Raw genomic sequence first — 19,149 nt, 5'->3', positions numbered from 1 at the left:
TTCAGAAGAAGAGGTGCTACTTACTTCATGTTTGTGCTTTCATGGTTAAAGACAGCTTAGCCAGACAGATTTTATACCTGGGCATTAATGCGACCCCAATAATTGAGAGTGCTAAACTCAAATTGCTTAGATCCTGAACAGATGTTCTTGGCTTTCTGTAGTTGGGAACCTAAAGCTAAGATGAATTAAATGACTCCTGAAGGTTAAAGAATTGCTGGAAGGGCACAGGTGCTTACCTCCTTCACAAGGAGTGTTCCTGCTACCATTTACTATGCAGAGTGAAGGCAGCTTATTCCATCTCAGCTGATGTTTGCAGCAGCAGCATTGTTTTAAACATTTACCTTCCTCTCCCCACTAGTCAATCAGCTCAATTGGCCTCTAAGAAAGCAGGGTTTAGTCTCTGTAGGGGCAGCTCGGAGAGCAGTCCGTACTGCTAAGTGTCTGACGGGGAGACATCTTACCTCTGCTGGTCATCCCCATATTAATGCACCTTACAAATGATTTAATTTAACTCATCCCAGACTAGTGTTTTTTTTTTTTTTTTTTACTGCTGAAGACTTGGAAGACCTCTTAACCAAATATAGCATAATCAAGCATCAAACACCCATCGCCATTTTACACACTGGAACTTTACTGTAACGACTCAGACTAAAAGCAGCTCCTTCAGGTAGTAATCGGAATGGTACAGGCTGAGGGAAGCGGGCAAGCTCACAACTTGTACCTGATCTGGTTTGGTAACGTATGCTGGGCTGTTTGAATTTCACTTGGAAAGTGAAGTGCAGGAATCACTGCTGACTCTTCCTCTGATCTTGGTCGCAGGAGTAATTCAACCAGTCTAAAAGAATTTGTGCACCACTCAGCCTTCAAATGGGTCTGGTGACAAGCTAACATCTATTTCGGACTCTTCCCTGCCAATAGCTGTCCAGCTTCCGTACTGTTCTCACAGAACAGCTGGGGAGCAGGCTGGAATAGGAAGTCATCCATCCCTTCATTCTAGCAGTGATCTCTGTATTTAGTGCCTGAACTGCTGCACTTTCACCTTCTGTATGTCCTTCTAGAAGGTAAGTGATCATAGCGGTAGGAAAAAAAAAACACCTTTGCTGCTGTACAAAACGTTTAAAAGAGTAATTTATTAGAAAGCATTATAAGAGCTGGTTTTAGCACAGGGGATGCATTCCACTAGAGAGAAAGAAGAACCAGAAACATGGTAGTTCTCTGGAACTTCAAATATGGGAAGGCTGTTCCCCACCTGTTGCTGCGGATCACGTTTGGGGAAGCTCTGGGCTCAGTATCCAAATCTACATTACAGGACCAAGCCTACAACAAGAGATCCTACCTGAAGCAGGGAAGCTTCCACAAGGAATGTTTTGTGCTCTCCGTATGCTTGCTTATAAAAAAAGCAGCGGGGGCCATGGAGAATGGAAGAGGAGAAGCAGGCACAGTCAAAAGCACACCAGTACCATGCTGGACCAGGAACACGTGATCTAAGCTGTAGTAACTAGAACGTGATGTAGAGATGTCATCCACCCAAGGAAGGTCCAAGAGGTGAATTTTCTGGTAGGTCTAAAAGAATAACCTGTATTAAGTTTTATTTCCAGAGTTCTCCCAAAGGTTTATTCTGTACCTCCAGCATGGTTTCCTCTGCAATGGACTTAATTTCTCTGTGCAAGTCTTCTATGCTCTTTGAAGCATCAATCATCTGTTGCCAAAACACAAAATACAGAAACATGTTCCTCAATTTCCAACACAATGGGGAAGAAACCCACCTTCCTGCTATTTCTGCTCTCCCCCTTTACTCAATATCGTTACAATTCATGAGCAGTGAAAGGAGCTAGTTACACTTCTCATGCACTACTTCTGCACTGGAACTGGAAAATTTATTTTATGCAGGAACAGACACACTTAAGAAGTAGATGTGCGGCAGGATGAAGGGAAACAAAAGCAACTACTGCTGCATGTTCTTTGCTGATGGTCTTTGGGAGCATATGACCTTAAATCAGGTAAGCATTTTTCACCCCGTAGTGTAGTCCCTCAGAAACATCAGTATATTGATCCCTTGGTGGTTATCTGGGGATCCTTACTATCACTCATGGTAGTCAGAACCTCTCAAAATCCAATCCATGTGATTTTTCCAGCTTCAGTTTGTTGGTTGTTTTTTAAATGCTGCAAGCTGGTAGTGCTATCTGATTCTGGTGTTCGCTGAGCCTGGTGCTTAAGGAATACCAGCTCTGCTCCTGTGTGATTGAGGGAACCCAGATCACACGTACAACGTCATTTTATGTGCCTTTCTTCTCAGGGGACAGCTTGCTTGATTTTCACCTTTACAGAGACTGCAAGGCACCAGAACAGATGTAAAGCAATAAGGGCCATATCAAAACTAAATTCCACAAAGCTTGTATTTAACAGGAGAAATTCCAAGCAGCGATGTTTTTCCTAATATAGTTTTAGAAAACATGACATTTCACTTCAGAATTACAGCTTGCAGGTCATCACAAGTCAACGTTAGTTGGCAAAAGGTTTTGTTTCCATGGCTTTAAAATTATTTAGGAGCGACCAAGGCAAAAGGAAGAACTTGGTTAAAAGATGTAAGCGGGTGCAGGTTGATCATGATGACCTATGTGATCATGATGACCTATGAATACTGAACCGCACAGCATTGTTGTGAAAGAGCAGACTGTGAGGCTATGCAATAAATACACTTCGTAATTAAATGGTAGTCTTCTCGTTATGGAACAGCTAATGACCCAGCTTTGTGCTCACACAATATTCTCAAGCAGATAGCTGGCCTCAATTTATTCTTGTAATTGATGGTGTACTGAGCTCCATTTCATGTTCTGGACTAAATGGATCTTTGGCAACCATTGATGTCTATTATTTTATCTGATGTTGAGGGGGAAATTGCCAGGAATGCTAACTGTACTGTTAATGGGTGCTGGAACTGGATTTCTGTACTCACTTCAGGGATACCTGTCACCTCTACATCATCTGTTTTGGTATGTGCCTGTTTAATAGCTTTGCAGTTTGGCATATTTTAAACAGACATGTCGCTGCTACTTTAAATGAAAACTCCTTTCGCATAATGGGTGGAGAGATAGCAGATGACAAGTAATAAGGGAAATATATTCCACTGCTAGAATCTCTGGAAAATCAGGGTTTGCAGACTAGACGTTAGGTAAGTTCCACACCATCTCATACAATAATTTTGACTGCATGCTTTTTTTTTTTTTTTTTAATTTTGTGCTATGGTGTATGTTTTCTTCTCTTCTGCAAAACCAACAAACAAAACCTTCCCCCACCCAACAGGGCCCCTTACAGTATCCTGGAGCAGCGGGTGTCAGCAGTGCCCTGCTGCAGGCCACAGCAGCTTTGGCTGGTCCCCAGCACCCCCCCCCCCCCCCAACTTCTTGCCAAGGGCTGGAAGTGGGAAGCACAAGGGCACAACACACACAATCCAAGAGGGAGCCCTCTCATGAAAGACCACCCCTAGTCTGTGACAGACCCCTTAGGGTTATTTCCTCACCTTCCAATTTAACGTCTTGTCCTTCATCAGATGACAGAAGGACTGTAGAACTTTCTCTTGGAAGAGGCTGTTCTCGTAACGTTCACTTCCGAAGTCCCCTCGTGCTGCTGCTTCCTCTGGGCTTAACTGAAGAAACAGAATCAGATCTGGCTTTGGGAGTCCTATGTCGGGCTGTTTGCACCAGTCCATGCAGAAGTTCTGTCCCAAACAAAGACAACCAAGTTTGAGGTGAAAGAAAGGAATGAGAACAAGGGAAAGAAGCAGGATAGCTGGAGAGTGGGGTAGGGGAGGAACAGCCAGAGAAGAGATGCAGCACAAATCACAGAATACAGCCCTACAAACTGAAAAGGTGATTTCCCAGCCTAAAATTCCTGAATTCACTCCTGGCAATTTTGAGGGTCCAGATTTTCCTAGGTGCCGTGCTCCTCTCATGCTCACTGAAGCCAAGCAGAGCTAATGATTTTAACATCTCTTCCGCAAAGCCCAGCAGAGGGAAATAATGAGTCACATTTTGAAGTCTCCACACAGCAATCAGTCCAAAAGAAAGCTGCTCCCAAATATAAACGCCGTGCAGCTTTAGTATGTTTGTGCCCATGGAGATACCTTTTTGAATACCTACCGTACTTCTCAGCCCACCCAGGAATTCCAGCCCCGATGCAAGAGACAAAGCTTTCCAGCTTTTTTGGATCCCGCTGACAAATTTGAAGACTTCCACCAGGGTATATGGATCCACAACACTGCAGAGACTGCTGAGGCTTGTCTGACCCTTTTACTCCTTGCTGCTCATCCACGTGGTGGACAGCGATACAATCAGGGTGCACATACCAAGAGCGACCACCGGGCTTGGGGGGATGAGGATGACACAGGGCATGGGAGCCCAAGATCCACTCAGTTCTTCCAGAAAGGGAGAAAGGTCTAGGTAGGAATAAATTTAGGTCAACTCCCAACTGCACGGTTGCTGTTGCAGGCAAGCTTTCAGCTTCTGTGACCACAGGACACTCTTCAAGAACCGATGGCTACGGAGCAGGGACGGGATACATCCCAATGCAGGCCAAGAGTGTCCGTGTGCTAAGGTAGTGAAAAGAGCTTTAAACTAGGTACGTCAAGGGAACGCTTACAAGCTGTAGAGAACTGAAGGTGCCAAGCAAGGAGGAAGTGTCTAAGGGAAAATATGAGAGCAGAGGCTCTCTGGAAAGCGGCACTACTGGGGACCTATCTCAAGCACACAACATGGGAAACACCCAAGGAATGTCCCTGCACAGGGACACTGCGGGGCTGTGATCCTGCTCGGATTACAGGGGTGAGGTGGGACAGCCTGCCAGACGGCTGCGCTGCAATGGATCCACAGAGGCTGTTCAGGAAAGACAGGCTGGAAGGTGAGGAGGAAGAGGGGTTGTGCTGTTTGCAAAGGAGTGTCTGCAGCACAGGGAGCTTTGCCTTGGGATAGGAGATGAGCCAGGTGGGAGCCTATGGGTTACGCATAGGGTCAGGGACAGACCAGAAGACAGGACGTCGATGAAGCCTTCTTCATACAGATGGAAGAAGGGTCACAATTGCAGGCCCTGACAGTCACAGAAGACCTTAACCACCTGTGTATCTGCTGGGCAGAAGCGGTCCAGGTTTCTCAGGAATGCTGAAGACAAATTCTCCACAAAGGTATTCGATAAGTTAGCGAGTGAAGGTGCCCTGATGGACTTGCTACTCACAAGTGAAGAGGAACTGGCTGAAGGTGTGAAGATCAAGGGCAGCCTTGGCTGAAGTGAACAGGATGGTGGGGGTTACAGTCCAGAGAGAAGTGAACAAGACAAACAGAGCTGCGGGTCTGGTCATCAGCAGAGCAGATTTCTATTTATTAGGGATCTCCTTAGCAGGGTGCCCAGGGAAACTGCCACGGAGGGAAAAGAACCCAGCAGAGCTGGTTGATCTTCATAGACAAGCCTCCTCAGAACAGAAAAGTGGAACATCCCAGCGTGCAGAAAGCATGATAAACATGTGAGAAGGCTGGCATGAATCAACAAAGAACTCCTAACTAGGCCCAAAGTGCAGAAAGGAAGCAGACAGAAGATGGAAATAGGCACAACACCAAGCAATAATACAGAAACATTACTCAAGAGTGCAGGGAAGAAGCTGGAAAAGCCAAGGCTCAGCTGAAGTCAGAAGTAGTGAGGGATGCGAGTAACAAGGGCTTCTCTAAGGATGCTGGCAGCAGGAGAATGGCTAAGGAAAACGTAGACCTGCTGCTCAGTGGGACTGGGGACCTAGTGCCAAGGGACAGAAAAGGCTGAAGTACCTGATGGGTGTTTTGCATCACTTTTCACTGAGAAGGTTTGCCCCCAGCCAGCCAGGTCCTCAAACCTACTAGCAAAGGGGGCAGGAGTGCAGCAGTACCTGCAGTAGAGAAAGACACATTTAGGGAAGCAGTCAAGCCAGCTGGACATATGCAAATTCACAGGACCAAATAGGATGCATCCACACATACTGAAGGAGCTGGTAATGTCGTGGCAAGGCACTCCATCACCTGTGAAAGGTCACAGCAAGCAAGCGAAGCTGCTGAAGACTTTACAAGAGGTAAATATTGCACTCGTCTTTACGAAGGAAGATCCAGGGAACTGCAGGCCAGTCAGCCTAACATCAGCTTCTGGGAAGGTACGGGACCAAATCCTCTTGAAAGCCATGTCCAAGCACATGAAGGAACAAGGCAACTGGGAGCAGCCAGCAGGGATTTATCACCGAGAAACTCTGCCTAGCTCACGTGACAGCCTTCTACAGTAAGGCTGGCTCTGAGGATATGAGGAGAGCAGTAGGTGCTCTGTACCTTGACGTAAGCATGACCTCCTTTCCACCAAGCTGGTGAGATATGAACTGGTAGGCAGACAGTCAAGTTGGCAAAAAAACGATGAGGCTGCTGGGCTAAGCGTGGTGATCAGTGGCACGAAGTCCAGCTGGTAGGTGGCTGCTGGTGCCAGCACTCAAGGACAAATAGTACGGTTCAACATCTCTAACGACAAAAATGACAGGATAGGGCGTTCCCTCAGCAACCTTCTGGATGACACCAGGCGGGGACAGTGAGCGCACGGGAGGGCAGGACTGCTATCTGGAGGGACACAACACACTGAGGAACAGGCTGCCAGGAACCTCAAGACATTTAACAAAGGCAAACTCAAAAAAGTCCTGCCCTGGGGAAGAAAAACCTGATGTACCAGGACAGGCTGGAGGCCGACCAGCTGGGCAGAAGCTCTGCAGAAAAGGGGCTGAGGCTCGTGGTGGACACTGAGCTCACCATGAGTCAGCAGCATGCCCCAGCCACAAAGGCCGGCAGCAGCCTAGCTGTATAAGCACGAGGGAAGTGATCCTTCTTCCCGTCTGTCCTGCGCCCACACCTGGAGTGCCATGTCTGGTTTGGGGTTCCCCAGTGCAACTCCAGAGTGAGCCTACCTCGCTAACAAGTAACCTAACGAGTTTCTCTGTTCTTTTGGGGGAAGGGGTAGACACAGTCAAACAGGCCACGTTAACATTTAAGCTGAAACTTTCATCCCCCATTTCAATCCACACTTCCCCAGAAAAGGAGCCTGGGCCACACAGACTGACATCGAGAGCAGGCCTCTCCCCGTTTCCTGTTTCTCCAAATACAGAGAGAGGCAGGGCCTGCTGGGTCCTTCACTCACCTCCTTGGCGCTTGTGAAGGCCACTCCAGAAAAGGCATATCTGTCAACCACAAGCGTGACCCCTTGATGTAGTTTCTCTTTCATTGAAGGCCTGAAAACCATGGAGGAGAAAAAATAAGTTACACTTCTGACTTCAAACTAATCATTAGCAGCATCAGGGTCATCCGTGACACTGATCATGAATCAATTCCTATTTGTGCTCCGTCCTCTAAGATATTAAGCAAATACCCTTTTGAGACACCCACATTCAGGGTGCACCAGTGCAGGGCATTGCTCTAGGCAGCTCCACAGCTTGCAGCAAGATCACTGATGAGCTACAGCCAGGCACGAACAGCTTAGTCTTCCTTCCTAAGTGGTGCAGTGGGTTTGAAATACTTGCCTCTGTCAGAGGAAAGCATCCTTTATTTACAACAGACATTTCTTACTGCAGCTCACCCATCTGCCTCATGCTCTCCCAGCTTGCTCGGCACTCCTGCTACAGCAGGATCAGTGAAGCTTTTTTTTTAAAACAGAAAACATTTTGCAGTACAGAGGCCCAGGTAAGAGCAACAGCTGTCACCGACGGCCCCAGCTACACACACAAAGCCTCCGTTTGGCAAAAAGCCACACGAGCATTAGCTCCCAGGCTGGGGCAGCAGCTCAGCACACCAAAGGCTGTGCTCAGGGGCTTGGTGACGCTGCGGTTTGCCCGCTCCCTTTGGGCTCCCAGGTGGCGGTGCTCAATCCAGGTGGCGATGAAACCCCCTGGTTTCTGTACCCAGCAGCACAGAGGGAGCTGCAGGGGACGAGCCCGAATCCTCCACCCACACCGGGAGGGCAGCTCACAGGGAGGGCAGCTCGTTTAGGGCGCTGCCTGTGGCTGGAGGGGAACGGGCACAGGCTCCTGGCCTCGAGCAGGCCGGGCCTGGCCCTGACCCCCAGCCCGGCGGGGGCTCCCTGCTCGCTCAGGCCGGGCCCGAGGGCAGCAGCAGGGCTGAGGGGCGCAGGGCTGAGGGGGTGCCCGCCTCCCCGACCCCCCCCCCGACCCCCGCCATCTTTACACGTGCTCCCAGCGGTTGGCAGAGAACAGGAGGTGCACGGCGTGGTCCTCCACGTCCTTCTCCCCCGCCAGGTAGGCTCCCAGCAGCCGCCCGATCTCCGTCGTCCTCTCTGCAACCGAAGGGGCGACACAGCTCAGTGGCGGTGGCGGCGGTGGCGGCGGTGACGGCGGTAGCCCCCCCCCCCGCCTCCCCCCGGCGCCCCCCCCCCCGAGCCCCAGCCCCGCGTACCGGGGAAGCGGAGGAGGTCGGCGCGGTGCCCGCCGGCCCGCAGCGCCTCCACCAGCCGCCGGCCCTGCGTGCTCTTGCCGGCCCTGTCCACCCCTTCCAGCACGATCAGAGCCCCCCGGCCGCACGCCATGCCGCCCGCTCCCGGTCCCGGTCCCGGTCCCCGCCCCGCCCCGGCGGCGCTCTGGGCAGCGGGGAGCCATAGAGGTGGCGGAGTCCTCCACAAAGGGAGGCCGGGCCCGCCGTTAAGGGGGGGCGGCGGCGGTGCTCGCCCGCCGTTTTGAGGGAAAAAACGGGGAGAACGGGCAAAGGGCGCGCGGTGGGGTGGGGGGAGGCCGCCAGACGCAGACGCCCCCGGGAGGCACCGGGGGAGCGCCGGACCCCGTTGTGAGGGGGGACTGTGTGGCCCCGCCCCCCTCATGAATATGCAACGCGTGGCGGCCAATGGGCGCGGGCGGCTCATGAATATGCGATGAGGTCGAGGCCGCGGCCCGTGCGCGGCGGGGCCGGCCGGCGGCGGAGCGGGGCGGGGCGGGCGGCACAAGATGGCGGCCGCCATGTACCTGGAGCACTACCTGGACAGTGAGCGCCGGGCGCGGGGGGCGGCGGGCGGCGGGGCCGTGAGGGGGCGCGGCGCTGAGGGGGCTCTGTGCTCGTTTCAGGCATCGAGAACCTGCCCTGCGAGCTGCAGCGCAACTTCCAGCTGATGCGGGAGCTCGACCAGCGGACGGAAGGTGCGTGCGGAGGCGGCGGCAGGGAGCCGCGGCACCGGGGCCGGGGGGGAGCCGCGGGGGCTGGGCTGCGGGGGGGGCTGCGGGGATGGGGAAGGGGCCGGAGGGGGGCTGGTGCCTGGGTTTGTTCGGCCCGGAGCGGAGCAGGCTGAGGGGAGGCCTCATGGCAACCCGCAGCTCCCTCCCGAGGGGCAGGCGCTGAGCTCCGGGGACAGCGACGGGACCCGAGGGGACGGCATGGGGCTGGGACAGGGGAGGGCCGGAGGAGGTTGTCAGGAAAAGGATCTTCACCCAGAGGGTGGTCGGGCACCGGGACGGGCTCGTCACGTTCACAGCACCGAGCCTGCTGGAGCTCAAGAAGCGTTTGGACAAGGCTCTGGGACACACGGTTTGATTTTTGGGCGGTCCTGTGTGGAGCCGGGAGTTGGACCCGGTGATCTGTGTGGGTCCCTTCCAACTCAGGAGCTTCACTGTTTTCCTCAACCAGTCTCATGCTGGTTTTCTGTGAGTCCTACAGCTCACTGGGCATGGCGTTTCATTTTCAGCTGTTGCTTGCTAATTTGTAGTTATGTATAATTGTGGTCACTGTACCTGATTGCCCCTTGGACGTTCTTGCTGTCAGACATACTTATTTTCACATCTGCTGAATTGTAGATTGCTGCATGCCTTGAAAACTTCTTTTCCTTTTTTTTTTTTTTTGAGGTTTCTGTTGACATGTGACTGTGCATTAATGATTTTCAATTTGAGACATCAAAACACAGCCATGCAGCAAATACAGTGTTCTTCATACGGAAAGAGAGGTTGAAGTTGGTGAATCTATTGATTCTGTTTCTGGTCTTAACTGAGCCTCTCCTCTGAACAGCAAAACACTTGAGAAACTAGCACTATACCACAGGTGTTGAAGACAGTATGCCTTTAAATTAATCCTTAATAAAAAAGGTAAATGCATTAAAGAATCAAGGCAAGTCCAAAAACTCTCAGGAGGGGTCTTCTAAATACTAGAGAGAGGTAGAAGGTAAAAATACTTCCTTTGGAAGATGACTTTCTCACATATGTATACCGTGTCTCTGCTTTTCAGATAAGAAAGCAGAAATTGACAGTCTTGCAGCAGAATACATTGAATCTGTGAAGAACATGTTGCCCGAGGAGCGAGTGGAACACCTGAAAAAAATCCAGAGTGCCTACAGTAAATGTAAAGAGTACAGCGACGATAAAGTACAGCTGGCCATGCAGACATACGAGATGGTGAGGACCAAAAACAGTGAGACTTGTAAATACAATCATAATCTGGACTGGGGCTGGTGACAGACTTGAGAGGTGCTTCTGCAGCATCCGTTTGTCTTTTTCCTGGTGTATTTGCCTTTAATATCTTACTGAAACAAAGTATTAGTTCTTAAGCTTACTTTTCTTACTGTTTTCCTCCCCCCCCCACCCCAACCCCCCCAAAAAAAAACAACAAAGGTCTCCCCTTGTGTTCCTGGGTTTTGTGTCAAGTAGGCTTCTCTACTGATTAAAGGTTGGAGATTGCTTTATCGGAAGTACACATCTGCTGTCTAGTAATGACAGCATATTTACCCCGCCCACTCCCCTTTCACCCACTAATTCATTTAGGGCTGGTCTTGGTCATAAACAACATTTTTTAGGTCAGCTTTAAAGCTGTGTTGTGGAGGAGTTGAGGGAAATCTTTCCAGTTTCTTGGGTTTCCAGGTGATAGAGGCATGGAGACCGGTCAGCTCCACTGTTTTGGCTGTATACTAGGTGTCAAACTTGCAGTGAGAAAATATCTTTTCTTAAGGTGCAGCTTTCCACTTTTCTCCTGTTCTGCACCTACTCTTGTCTGTTTATCTGTCCCTTGAGTAATTCTTATCTCCGCCTATGTTATCCCATAGGTGCATCTTAAACGAGGGGAATCCTTTTTGTCTGTTCTTAGAGTGTTTTATGTAGCTTCTAGAGATGCTCTGGGTTCTAATTAAAAGTGACAGCTGCAGCTGGAGTACTTTTTATTGACGTCAAACACTGCAGAAAAGGAAATTATTTCACAGGGATTGAAAAGCATCCTAGATAAACACTAACTTCATGAATAGGTACTGCAGCAACATGGTTTGGGGGTGAGGGATGAGGGTTAAAACACCTTTGCTACATCTCTATTCTGTAAGCCACATTATTGTCACCAGGGTATTATGAGATACTTATGTAATGTGTACTGACTTGATATTGGAGATGGCTTGTATTTGTTATTAAATTTCATTAAATAGCATGCTAGTGAAATACTAGAGAAAATGTTGCCGCCTTTAATGGATATCAGTTGAATAATACATTTTTTAAATGGCCGGGAGAAAACAATCTTTAAATATCTTTCGTCATTTTGTTTTGTTATGCAAACCATTAGTCTAGTTGTTTTGACTCTCCTTTATGCTGCCTTCCCCCCCCCCCTTTTCCTTTATTTCTCTTTGCTTGCATTGGGATTGGGTTCTCTTGCTTTTAGCAAGCTTGCTTCAGCTTTTTTCTTTCTCTGTTTGCTTTAATTCCCTTTGTATGTACCATTTTCCTTCTTCAAGTTTGGTACACCTCTCACGCCTTGCCTTCAAGTGTTACATTCCTGTTCATGCTGATAGCGGCCAAGTTACTAGACCTTTTTTTTTTTTTTAATAATTCAGTTTGTGGTTTCCTCTTCTGTGCAGGTGGATAAGCATATCCGCCGGCTGGATGCAGACTTGGCACGGTTTGAAGCAGATCTGAAAGATAAACTGGAAGGCAGTGACTTTGAAAACCCTGGAGCACGAAGCCTGAAAAGTGCGTAAATGTTATGTGCTTGACAGCCTTTTTCAGCATGGAGCGTATCGAACCAGAGAGGCTAAAACATAGAGTTGGGCTGTCGTTTCAGGAGGCTGTGGTGCTCTCCTGTACTTGTGAATGCTCTTCAGATATTTACAGTGTTGCGCTGACCAATGAACAGGGGGAAGGAAAAAATCTAGTGCTAGAATCTAACCTGCGCTCTCTCCTTGTCAGAGCATCCTGAGGTGGCCCATGGTCACTGGTTGTCAGTCATGGTGACTGGTTGTCACTGGCTAAGGGGGGTCTAACAGAGGCAAAACTGAACTGATGTTCAGCCCGTGGTTCCTACACCTCTTGAGTTTAACGGTTGGCTTCAGGCTTGATCTATTACTGAGTAAGTTCTAAGATCTTTTGGAGAAGACATCTGCTTATTTTCCTGCTTTTACTGGATTTGGTTATTAGTCAAGCTAAGAACAGCAGGAAAAATTAAGAGGTAAAGGAAGATACCAATTTCTGTAACACATACAGGAAATCTCCTATAACTACAGTGAAATTTGGTTACGGTTAACATCAACACAGCTTTATGCCTTTGAGCTATGAAATAAAGGGTAAGAGGAGGAGTACGGACCTGTGGAGATAAAAGTTAAGTCAGTAGCTGAGTAACCAATTAACTGGCCAAATGTTTAAAAATATACTTATTATTTTTTAAATCTGCATTATGTCACATCTGATCAAATGTGATGCTGTTTAAATCTTGTGTGACGCTATGCACTGACATTGTACTGTAGTGATTTAATTGCCAGAACTGCAAACATAGGAATTAGGCACTTAGTAATACTACTTGCAAGCTTGGTGTGTTTGTGGCAGAAAAGTGTATGTATATTTCAGAATCGGTGTTTGTATTGAATTACGTATCATGGAAGGATTTCAAAACAAATGCACCAAAAGTAAAATACCTGGGGATGTTTCTGGTATTCAAAAAAGCTGAAACAATGCACTTTTTTTCTTTTATAGAGGGACGAAGTCAAAAAGACAAAAGAGGCTCTCGTGGTCGAGGCAGGCGAACATCTGAAGAAGATACACCAAAGAAAAAGAAACTCAAAGGAGGGTAAGACACCCAGCTACAATTCTGGTGACTTTGGCTCAACATTTCGTGAATTTTCCCTAAACTCATGTTACTTTATTTATGACTCTCCTGTCAGGATGTTAGTGGTGTTTAGGTTATTGTGGTCTTAACTATATTTCATTAGAGTCCTCTTTAGGACAAGTCAGATTTGTTAATTAACTCCTTGCTTGACGTGTGGAAACTCGGCATGCTTGGAATGCCCTCTGCCTGGAAGGACAAGATCAGAGCTTGTGTTGCTGTTGGCAAGCTGGTAGAAAATAGCTTTGATTTTTGTCATGCAGCTATTTTTAAATGTTGCTTGCAAGATTGATTGCAAAGAAACACTTGCCTATTGGGACAAATACTGATGTTGTATTGCTGTTGTGGAAATTTTGGAGAGTTTTTTGTGGTTGTTTTCAAACAACTGTGTCCTAAATAGTCTTGAATAATATAATTCCATTTTGTGAGTCAAGGAAGAAAGCATGTCACCTCCATCATGTGATTTTTTTTTTTAAACCCAGTTAATTCTACTATCTTCAATTGATTAAATGGAGGGGCAAGAAAAGAGTGTATTTTCTATTACGTGTTACTGACGTGTCAGAGCAAGGGGGTTCCCTCATGCCTGGCAGAGAAAGAAGAATACGTATTAAAATGGACTGGGGGAAAAAAAGGCAGATTATTCTGCCCTGCAAACAGAAGTGAGTTGTATGTTCATTTTGTTACTTTAGTCATGTCATCTACAAATCATTCTCTTAATCTTTATAGTTGAGCTCATATTTTTGTGTTTGATCAAACCTGCTTTATGTTTTTAATTATTGGACAATATGTGAATGTGTAATTAAACTCTAAAGTGGGTTCAATGAGCTCTAAGGAAGATATTGTTAAAAACTAATTTTCCCAAGAGGCATTTAGATCTTGGAAATGTATAGTTGTCCATAACTGAAAAGTCTTTTGTCCTCAAATCGTTCTTGTCTACAGCTCTGAGTTTGCTGATACCATCCTGTCAGTGCATCCCTCAGATGTCCTAGACATGCCAGTGGACCCCAACGAGCCCACCTACTGCTTGTGTCACCAGGTGTCGTACGGAGAAATGATCGGCTGTGACAACCCAGATGTAAGCACTTGGTTTGTTGTCAAAAGGTGCTCTGTGTCTTTTGAAATGATGATTGCAACATCACAGCACTGTGAAATCTGAGGGGGGTACTTGCTCAATTAGATCATCCAAAACAAACGTAACGCTTGTGAAACGCTAAGCATCTCTTCTGAGGATTTTTTCTTTGTTTTGCAGTGCCCAATTGAATGGTTCCACTTTGCTTGTGTGGATCTCACCACCAAACCAAAAGGGAAATGGTAAGGAGGACACACAGGCTTTTTACTTTTACCAAGCTACATTTTCCCTCAACAAGAATCACAAAAAGAATCGAAACCCTATTGTGACCCTTCTTGACAAAGGAACTTTGCTCTTGTCATCAGAGCTTTGCATCCTGTAGGGTTTGAGATTGCAATTTTGTGAAGGCAGAAGGGGAACTTGTTTATTAGGGGCTGCTTCCATGGGAGTCTTAGTTGCCACAGATTTTGGTGGGAACAAAACAAGGATCTGGGTGTATGTAAATTTTCACGGTAAGTAGAGCAGTTCATGAGCTTAGGCTTGTGTCAATACGTATATCTTAAATCTCACGTTTGCTGTATTGCTGTGCAACTGTTGTTGTGGTTAAGGTTGAGAAAATAATTCTTTTTTTCCCATTTATGGAAACAAAGTGTTAGAATTCTGTTTAGGTTTTGCTTACGTGCCCATCTTTGAAAGTCATACGCTTGTTCTGTACTTGCTTTTTCAAAGGACAAAAACTTTGTGTAATTGTTCTCTTTTGCAATTAAAATGCCACACTCTTCAGTTAGCATAAGAAAAGTGAATTTTCAAGAGGAAGTGAAATTGTGCTACTGTATTAAGTGGGGACAAATAACATGACTAAAATGTTTATTTTACAGAACACAGCGTGATGGGAATAATCGTAAGCGTGCAAGTGCATAGAGCAGTAGGTCACTGCATTCCAATCAGATACTGAAGTAAACCGGTGATAGCATGGAGCTGAAGTTTAATGGCTAGCCACTGAGTTAAATGCTGATTTTTTCAGTAAGCAGACTTTGAGACGTAAATATTTCTATTTGATGGGCTTCTCTCATCTATCTGTAAGACGCTTATCAGAAACAAGATGAAGTAGAAGTGAACTGCAGCCATCTGCAGTCACTGGAGGGAGAGGAAGGAATGAACTGGAGGAAAATATCTTATTTTCTCTGACTTTGTTACTTGGAGTAACTTTTAGGTGAATGAAATGGGGGAATCATGGCTGTGAGGGGCAGCCCTGGAAGCCTTTTAGTGCTGTTCACCAGAGTCTGTACAATTCCTTTCCTGTTTGCCCAGTCTTCCTACATGTCATGAAGTTGTTGCTATTAGTTAAAATTACCACCCCTCCTGCTCATTTCCAAATGATAGAAAGAGCTCTTGAGTGATATGTTGTTATCTTCAGGAACTAATTACTGTCTTTTTTTTTTTATTCTTTTTCCCTGTAGGTTTTGTCCACGTTGTGTTCAGGAAAGAAAGAAAAAGAAGTAAGGAGTAGAGGGGAATACATCCTCTGAGGCTAGAAGAGTTTTTTAATATATTCCTTCCTTCAAGTTGCAATATCATCTTTTCGATTTTGATTTTAAAACCTACCCTCTTCCTTTTTCTGATACGATATTTAATTGTCCAGTGGCCAGTTGTAATTCCTGTTCTTTCGTAAGAAAATGACTGTGGGAGGGAGGGAATCTGCCACAGGGATTTTATTTATGTTACACTTGCACAACACTGTAATCAGTGTTACTATGAAGTGTTAGGGCAGCCAGTAGCTGTAAGTCTGCTAGTTTATAGGAGTCTGTGAAACCACGTAAGGTGTTGCAGGCACATGAGATACCTGTAACTTCATGGTGCATCGCCATCACTGAAGTCGTTCAGTTACCTGGAGCTTAGCATGGTAGAGAAAAAGGAATTGTCTCTCTTGTAGCCTGCAGAAGAGGAATAGTTTTGGTGTGAAGTCCATTTGTTCTGCAGTTTTGTTGTACAGAGGAACAAGAAAGCTGGTCAGCTGTTTCCAATGTCTGTTTCCTCAAAGCCAAATACTGTGCTTAGTTTTGACAGGGTAGGGATGGGACGGAGATAAGACCGTATCTTCTCTTCTGGGGAATTTCTTCTGTCTAACTTTGCACTGCCATTATTTTACTTGATCTTGCTTGCGTTCATGTGAACCTTAAGAGAAGCAAAACATCTGACTTTTTGCCTCCTATAAAAGGTTTGTCTCTTCTGGGACAAGAGCTTTAAATCTCACAGGAATTGTCCTGCAGTGTTTCTTAGTGACAGTAGTATTGAGAGAGTGAGTTACCTTTCCTGTCAGTTTTCATTTCTTTGGAAATTCTTTAAGTATATTACTGTGAAGTTGAAACCTAGAGTATTGTTATAGAGGGTCTGATTTATTCATAAAAGAAGATGAAGGCCTTATTTTTATTACTTGTGTATGCCTGTGTTGCACCTCAGTAAATCAGGAAAAGAAGCTTTAAGGGAATCCTCTGCAAGGATAACATGTACATTCCTGTGATGGTGCGGCAAAGCTGAAAGAAGGGTGGCCATTAGGTAGCTTGGTGGAGGTTGTGGTGTTTTAATAGAATTTGCTATGAAGCTGTCTTATTGAAGAAGGCAATTCAGTAGGAATGTTTTAAAATGACATCTTGCCTTCTTAGTAGGGGCATATTTGCCTGTTCTTGACTTCTTTGAGCTGCCTTTCAGATCTTGAATATGAATCCTTGCTGTCATCACCGTGCCAGTTGCTGCAGCAGAAGGATGAGAAGGAAATCAGTAATAGGAAAACTAAAGTCTTTTTGCGTGTGTTTTTTTTTTTCCCTCCTTTGAGTTATAGCAGATTCAGAACCTGAGGGAAGAACAGAGATAAGTATTGTCTTTAGATGTATCCTGGATTATTGGGCTTAATTGCCTACACAAAAATGTTGTTGGTAAAGGTTTTTCTGCTAGGGGAGGGAGAAAACACCAAAACCCTGCAGCAGTACAGACCAGGGTTCATGAACTCTTCCGGCTGTGGTCTGTGATGGGTGTTTATGGCAGCTCTGTGCAGGGCTGTGTGTTACTTGGCATACCATTGTGCGGAGCTCTTGGTGCAGACTGTTGGAAATCCTTCCAGATAAGCTTTTTTCTGCTTTAAAAGCAATCTGAATAAACAGTACAGAGGGGGGTGGGGGGGGGAAAAAAAAAACAAAACAACACTGTTCTAGTTGGACTTTGGCAACAGCTTCTGAAAGAACTTTGTTGTTGTTTTTTGTTTGTTTGTTTGTTTTTTCTTGCCCTGGCCCTCTTACTTGTGCTTTGCAGTGAAAGTAGAACACGGCCCTTGCCTGTTTTCCTTTCCTGCTTTGCTCTGCTGGGTTTTGTAGATGCTACAGGTATGTAAGGACTCTTGCAGAAGAAACATTTTGATACTGAGACAGGTTTTCTGTGAACATTTTGATTTATTGCATCCGCTATGCAAAAAGACCTGTCTCCAGGGCCCTCTCGTTTGAAGTGTGATGTTGTACATGTCCTTGTTAGGTTGCATCACTCCATGCTGTATATGAAGTTTCCATAGTTATGTTTACAAGACAATGTACGTTTCTCATTGTTGTCATTGTAAAAGCACCCCAAAACCACACAGACAAATTAGAAACGGATTGAGGGTGAGAGGGGGAGAAGAAGCACAATCATGCAAACCTGATCATAGAAATACAGTCAGCCCTCTTATTTCTGCCTCTGTTTTGAGAGTAAATTCAATTGTGATACCTCATGAGCCAGCCTGTAATTCAGTAACCAGTGGGTGAGACCTGTACCTCATTGATCTGCTACACTGGATTAATGTAAGAGTGTAACTGTGTCCTGAAGGCTAGTGGTGATGCTGTTTCACGTTTTATTTTCCCCTTCCATCCAATGGTATTGTAAAAACTTTTTCCCCTTCTCCTAAGGCTTTAATAGTAGTGCTATCACCATAGATTAAGCATTTGATTTGAAACAATCTCAAAGTTAGATTGCGCCTCTTTGGAGGTTGTGCTGGAAACATGCAAGTATGGAAATGTGCAGCTGTGGATGAATAAGAGCAAAGCTAGCTGCCCTAAACTCAGAAAAGATGGTCAGGTAGGACAGCAAATTTTTTGTTAGCAAGTGCTTTCCTGGGCTCAGAAGAACAGATGTTTTCCATTTTAACCAGCAAAGCACAAAAAAAAAAGTGCTAGAAGTTTGCATCAGTCTTCAAAAGGAAAGATGCTTCTTCACTAGGAATCATGAGCAAAGCTGAGGTGATCCACGCTCTTCTTTACACTGGGACATCTCCAACGTGTCTGCCCATTGCACCGACACCAGCAATAGACTGTCCTGTCGCCAACATACCAGCACAGAGCCTCTAGCTGCTGTCACGGGCTCAAGAGCATCTGTTGGCTGTTTACACCTGGGTTTAGAGATCGTTAGAGACTCTTGTAGATGGAAATACCAGTAGCCTTCATTTTTGGTCACTAAAGAGTTTAAATCTTTCTCCTGAATTTTGAATGTACGGCGTTAAATCTGCTTTAAGGAGAAGGATGAACAAGACTGTGATACTTAAAGGAATGTTCCACTAAAGATTGTCGAAACACCTGCGTACACTGTGGTGTTCAGCTTTATCGCAGCTCATCCAAACTGGGGGTGACGCAACTTTAACCCGATTTTTCTATTTTTTTAAAGAATCCGACCTGTGTTCCCTTTGTAAATGGAAGAGACTATAAAGCTTTTTATTAATAAAAAAAAAAAACACAAAAAACCATCAAACAAGAATGTAAAGTAAAATCTTTATCTGTATTTTTGGATCTTGTCATAGATGATGGCTATATTGATTTACAAATAAAGTATTTTTGGGAACAAGAGCTGTGCGGGTGCCTGGCAGCACGCGGGGCTGAGGCGGGCGGGCGCTAGGACCGCGGCGCGGCCGGGCCCGGGGCCGGGACATGGCCGCCTTCTGCCCCGCGGGGCGCTGAGGGAGCCGGG

General features: G+C 46.3%; 2 protein-coding genes and 1 long non-coding RNA gene across 3 annotated transcripts; 1 reads left to right on the top strand and 2 right to left on the bottom strand.

Moving 5' to 3' along the window:
* Nucleotides 1-1,110: 1,110 nt before the first annotated feature.
* On the bottom strand, nt 1,111-8,649 carry DTYMK (deoxythymidylate kinase). Its single transcript, XM_035544522.2, has 5 exons — nt 8,454-8,649; nt 8,226-8,334; nt 7,186-7,276; nt 3,521-3,718; nt 1,111-1,699 (listed from the first exon to the last, which is right to left on the bottom strand). Exons 1-5 carry the CDS (start codon nt 8,581-8,583, stop codon nt 1,589-1,591), a joined length of 639 nt encoding a protein of 212 aa, XP_035400415.1. The 5' UTR covers nt 8,584-8,649; the 3' UTR covers nt 1,111-1,588.
* Nucleotides 3,725-7,028, bottom strand: LOC118246957 (uncharacterized). Its single transcript, XR_004778258.2, has 3 exons — nt 6,336-7,028; nt 5,811-5,908; nt 3,725-4,435 (listed from the first exon to the last, which is right to left on the bottom strand). It is a non-coding gene; the product is annotated as an uncharacterized LOC118246957 (long non-coding RNA).
* Nucleotides 8,650-8,930: 281 nt separating the features above from the next.
* ING5 (inhibitor of growth family member 5) lies at nt 8,931-19,021 on the top strand. Its single transcript, XM_035544521.2, has 8 exons — nt 8,931-9,032; nt 9,113-9,184; nt 10,260-10,426; nt 11,863-11,974; nt 12,971-13,064; nt 14,040-14,175; nt 14,350-14,411; nt 15,630-19,021. The coding sequence occupies exons 1-8, from the start codon at nt 8,996-8,998 to the stop codon at nt 15,670-15,672; spliced, it is 723 nt and encodes a 240-aa protein (XP_035400414.1). The 5' UTR covers nt 8,931-8,995; the 3' UTR covers nt 15,673-19,021.
* Nucleotides 19,022-19,149: the final 128 nt, after the last annotated feature.

This window comes from Cygnus atratus, chromosome 9, assembly GCF_013377495.2.
Source record: "Cygnus atratus isolate AKBS03 ecotype Queensland, Australia chromosome 9, CAtr_DNAZoo_HiC_assembly, whole genome shotgun sequence".
Taxonomy (NCBI): domain Eukaryota; kingdom Metazoa; phylum Chordata; class Aves; order Anseriformes; family Anatidae; genus Cygnus; species Cygnus atratus.
Note: the sequence above shows the minus strand (reverse complement) of the source record. Positions and strands in the feature narration are given on the sequence as shown.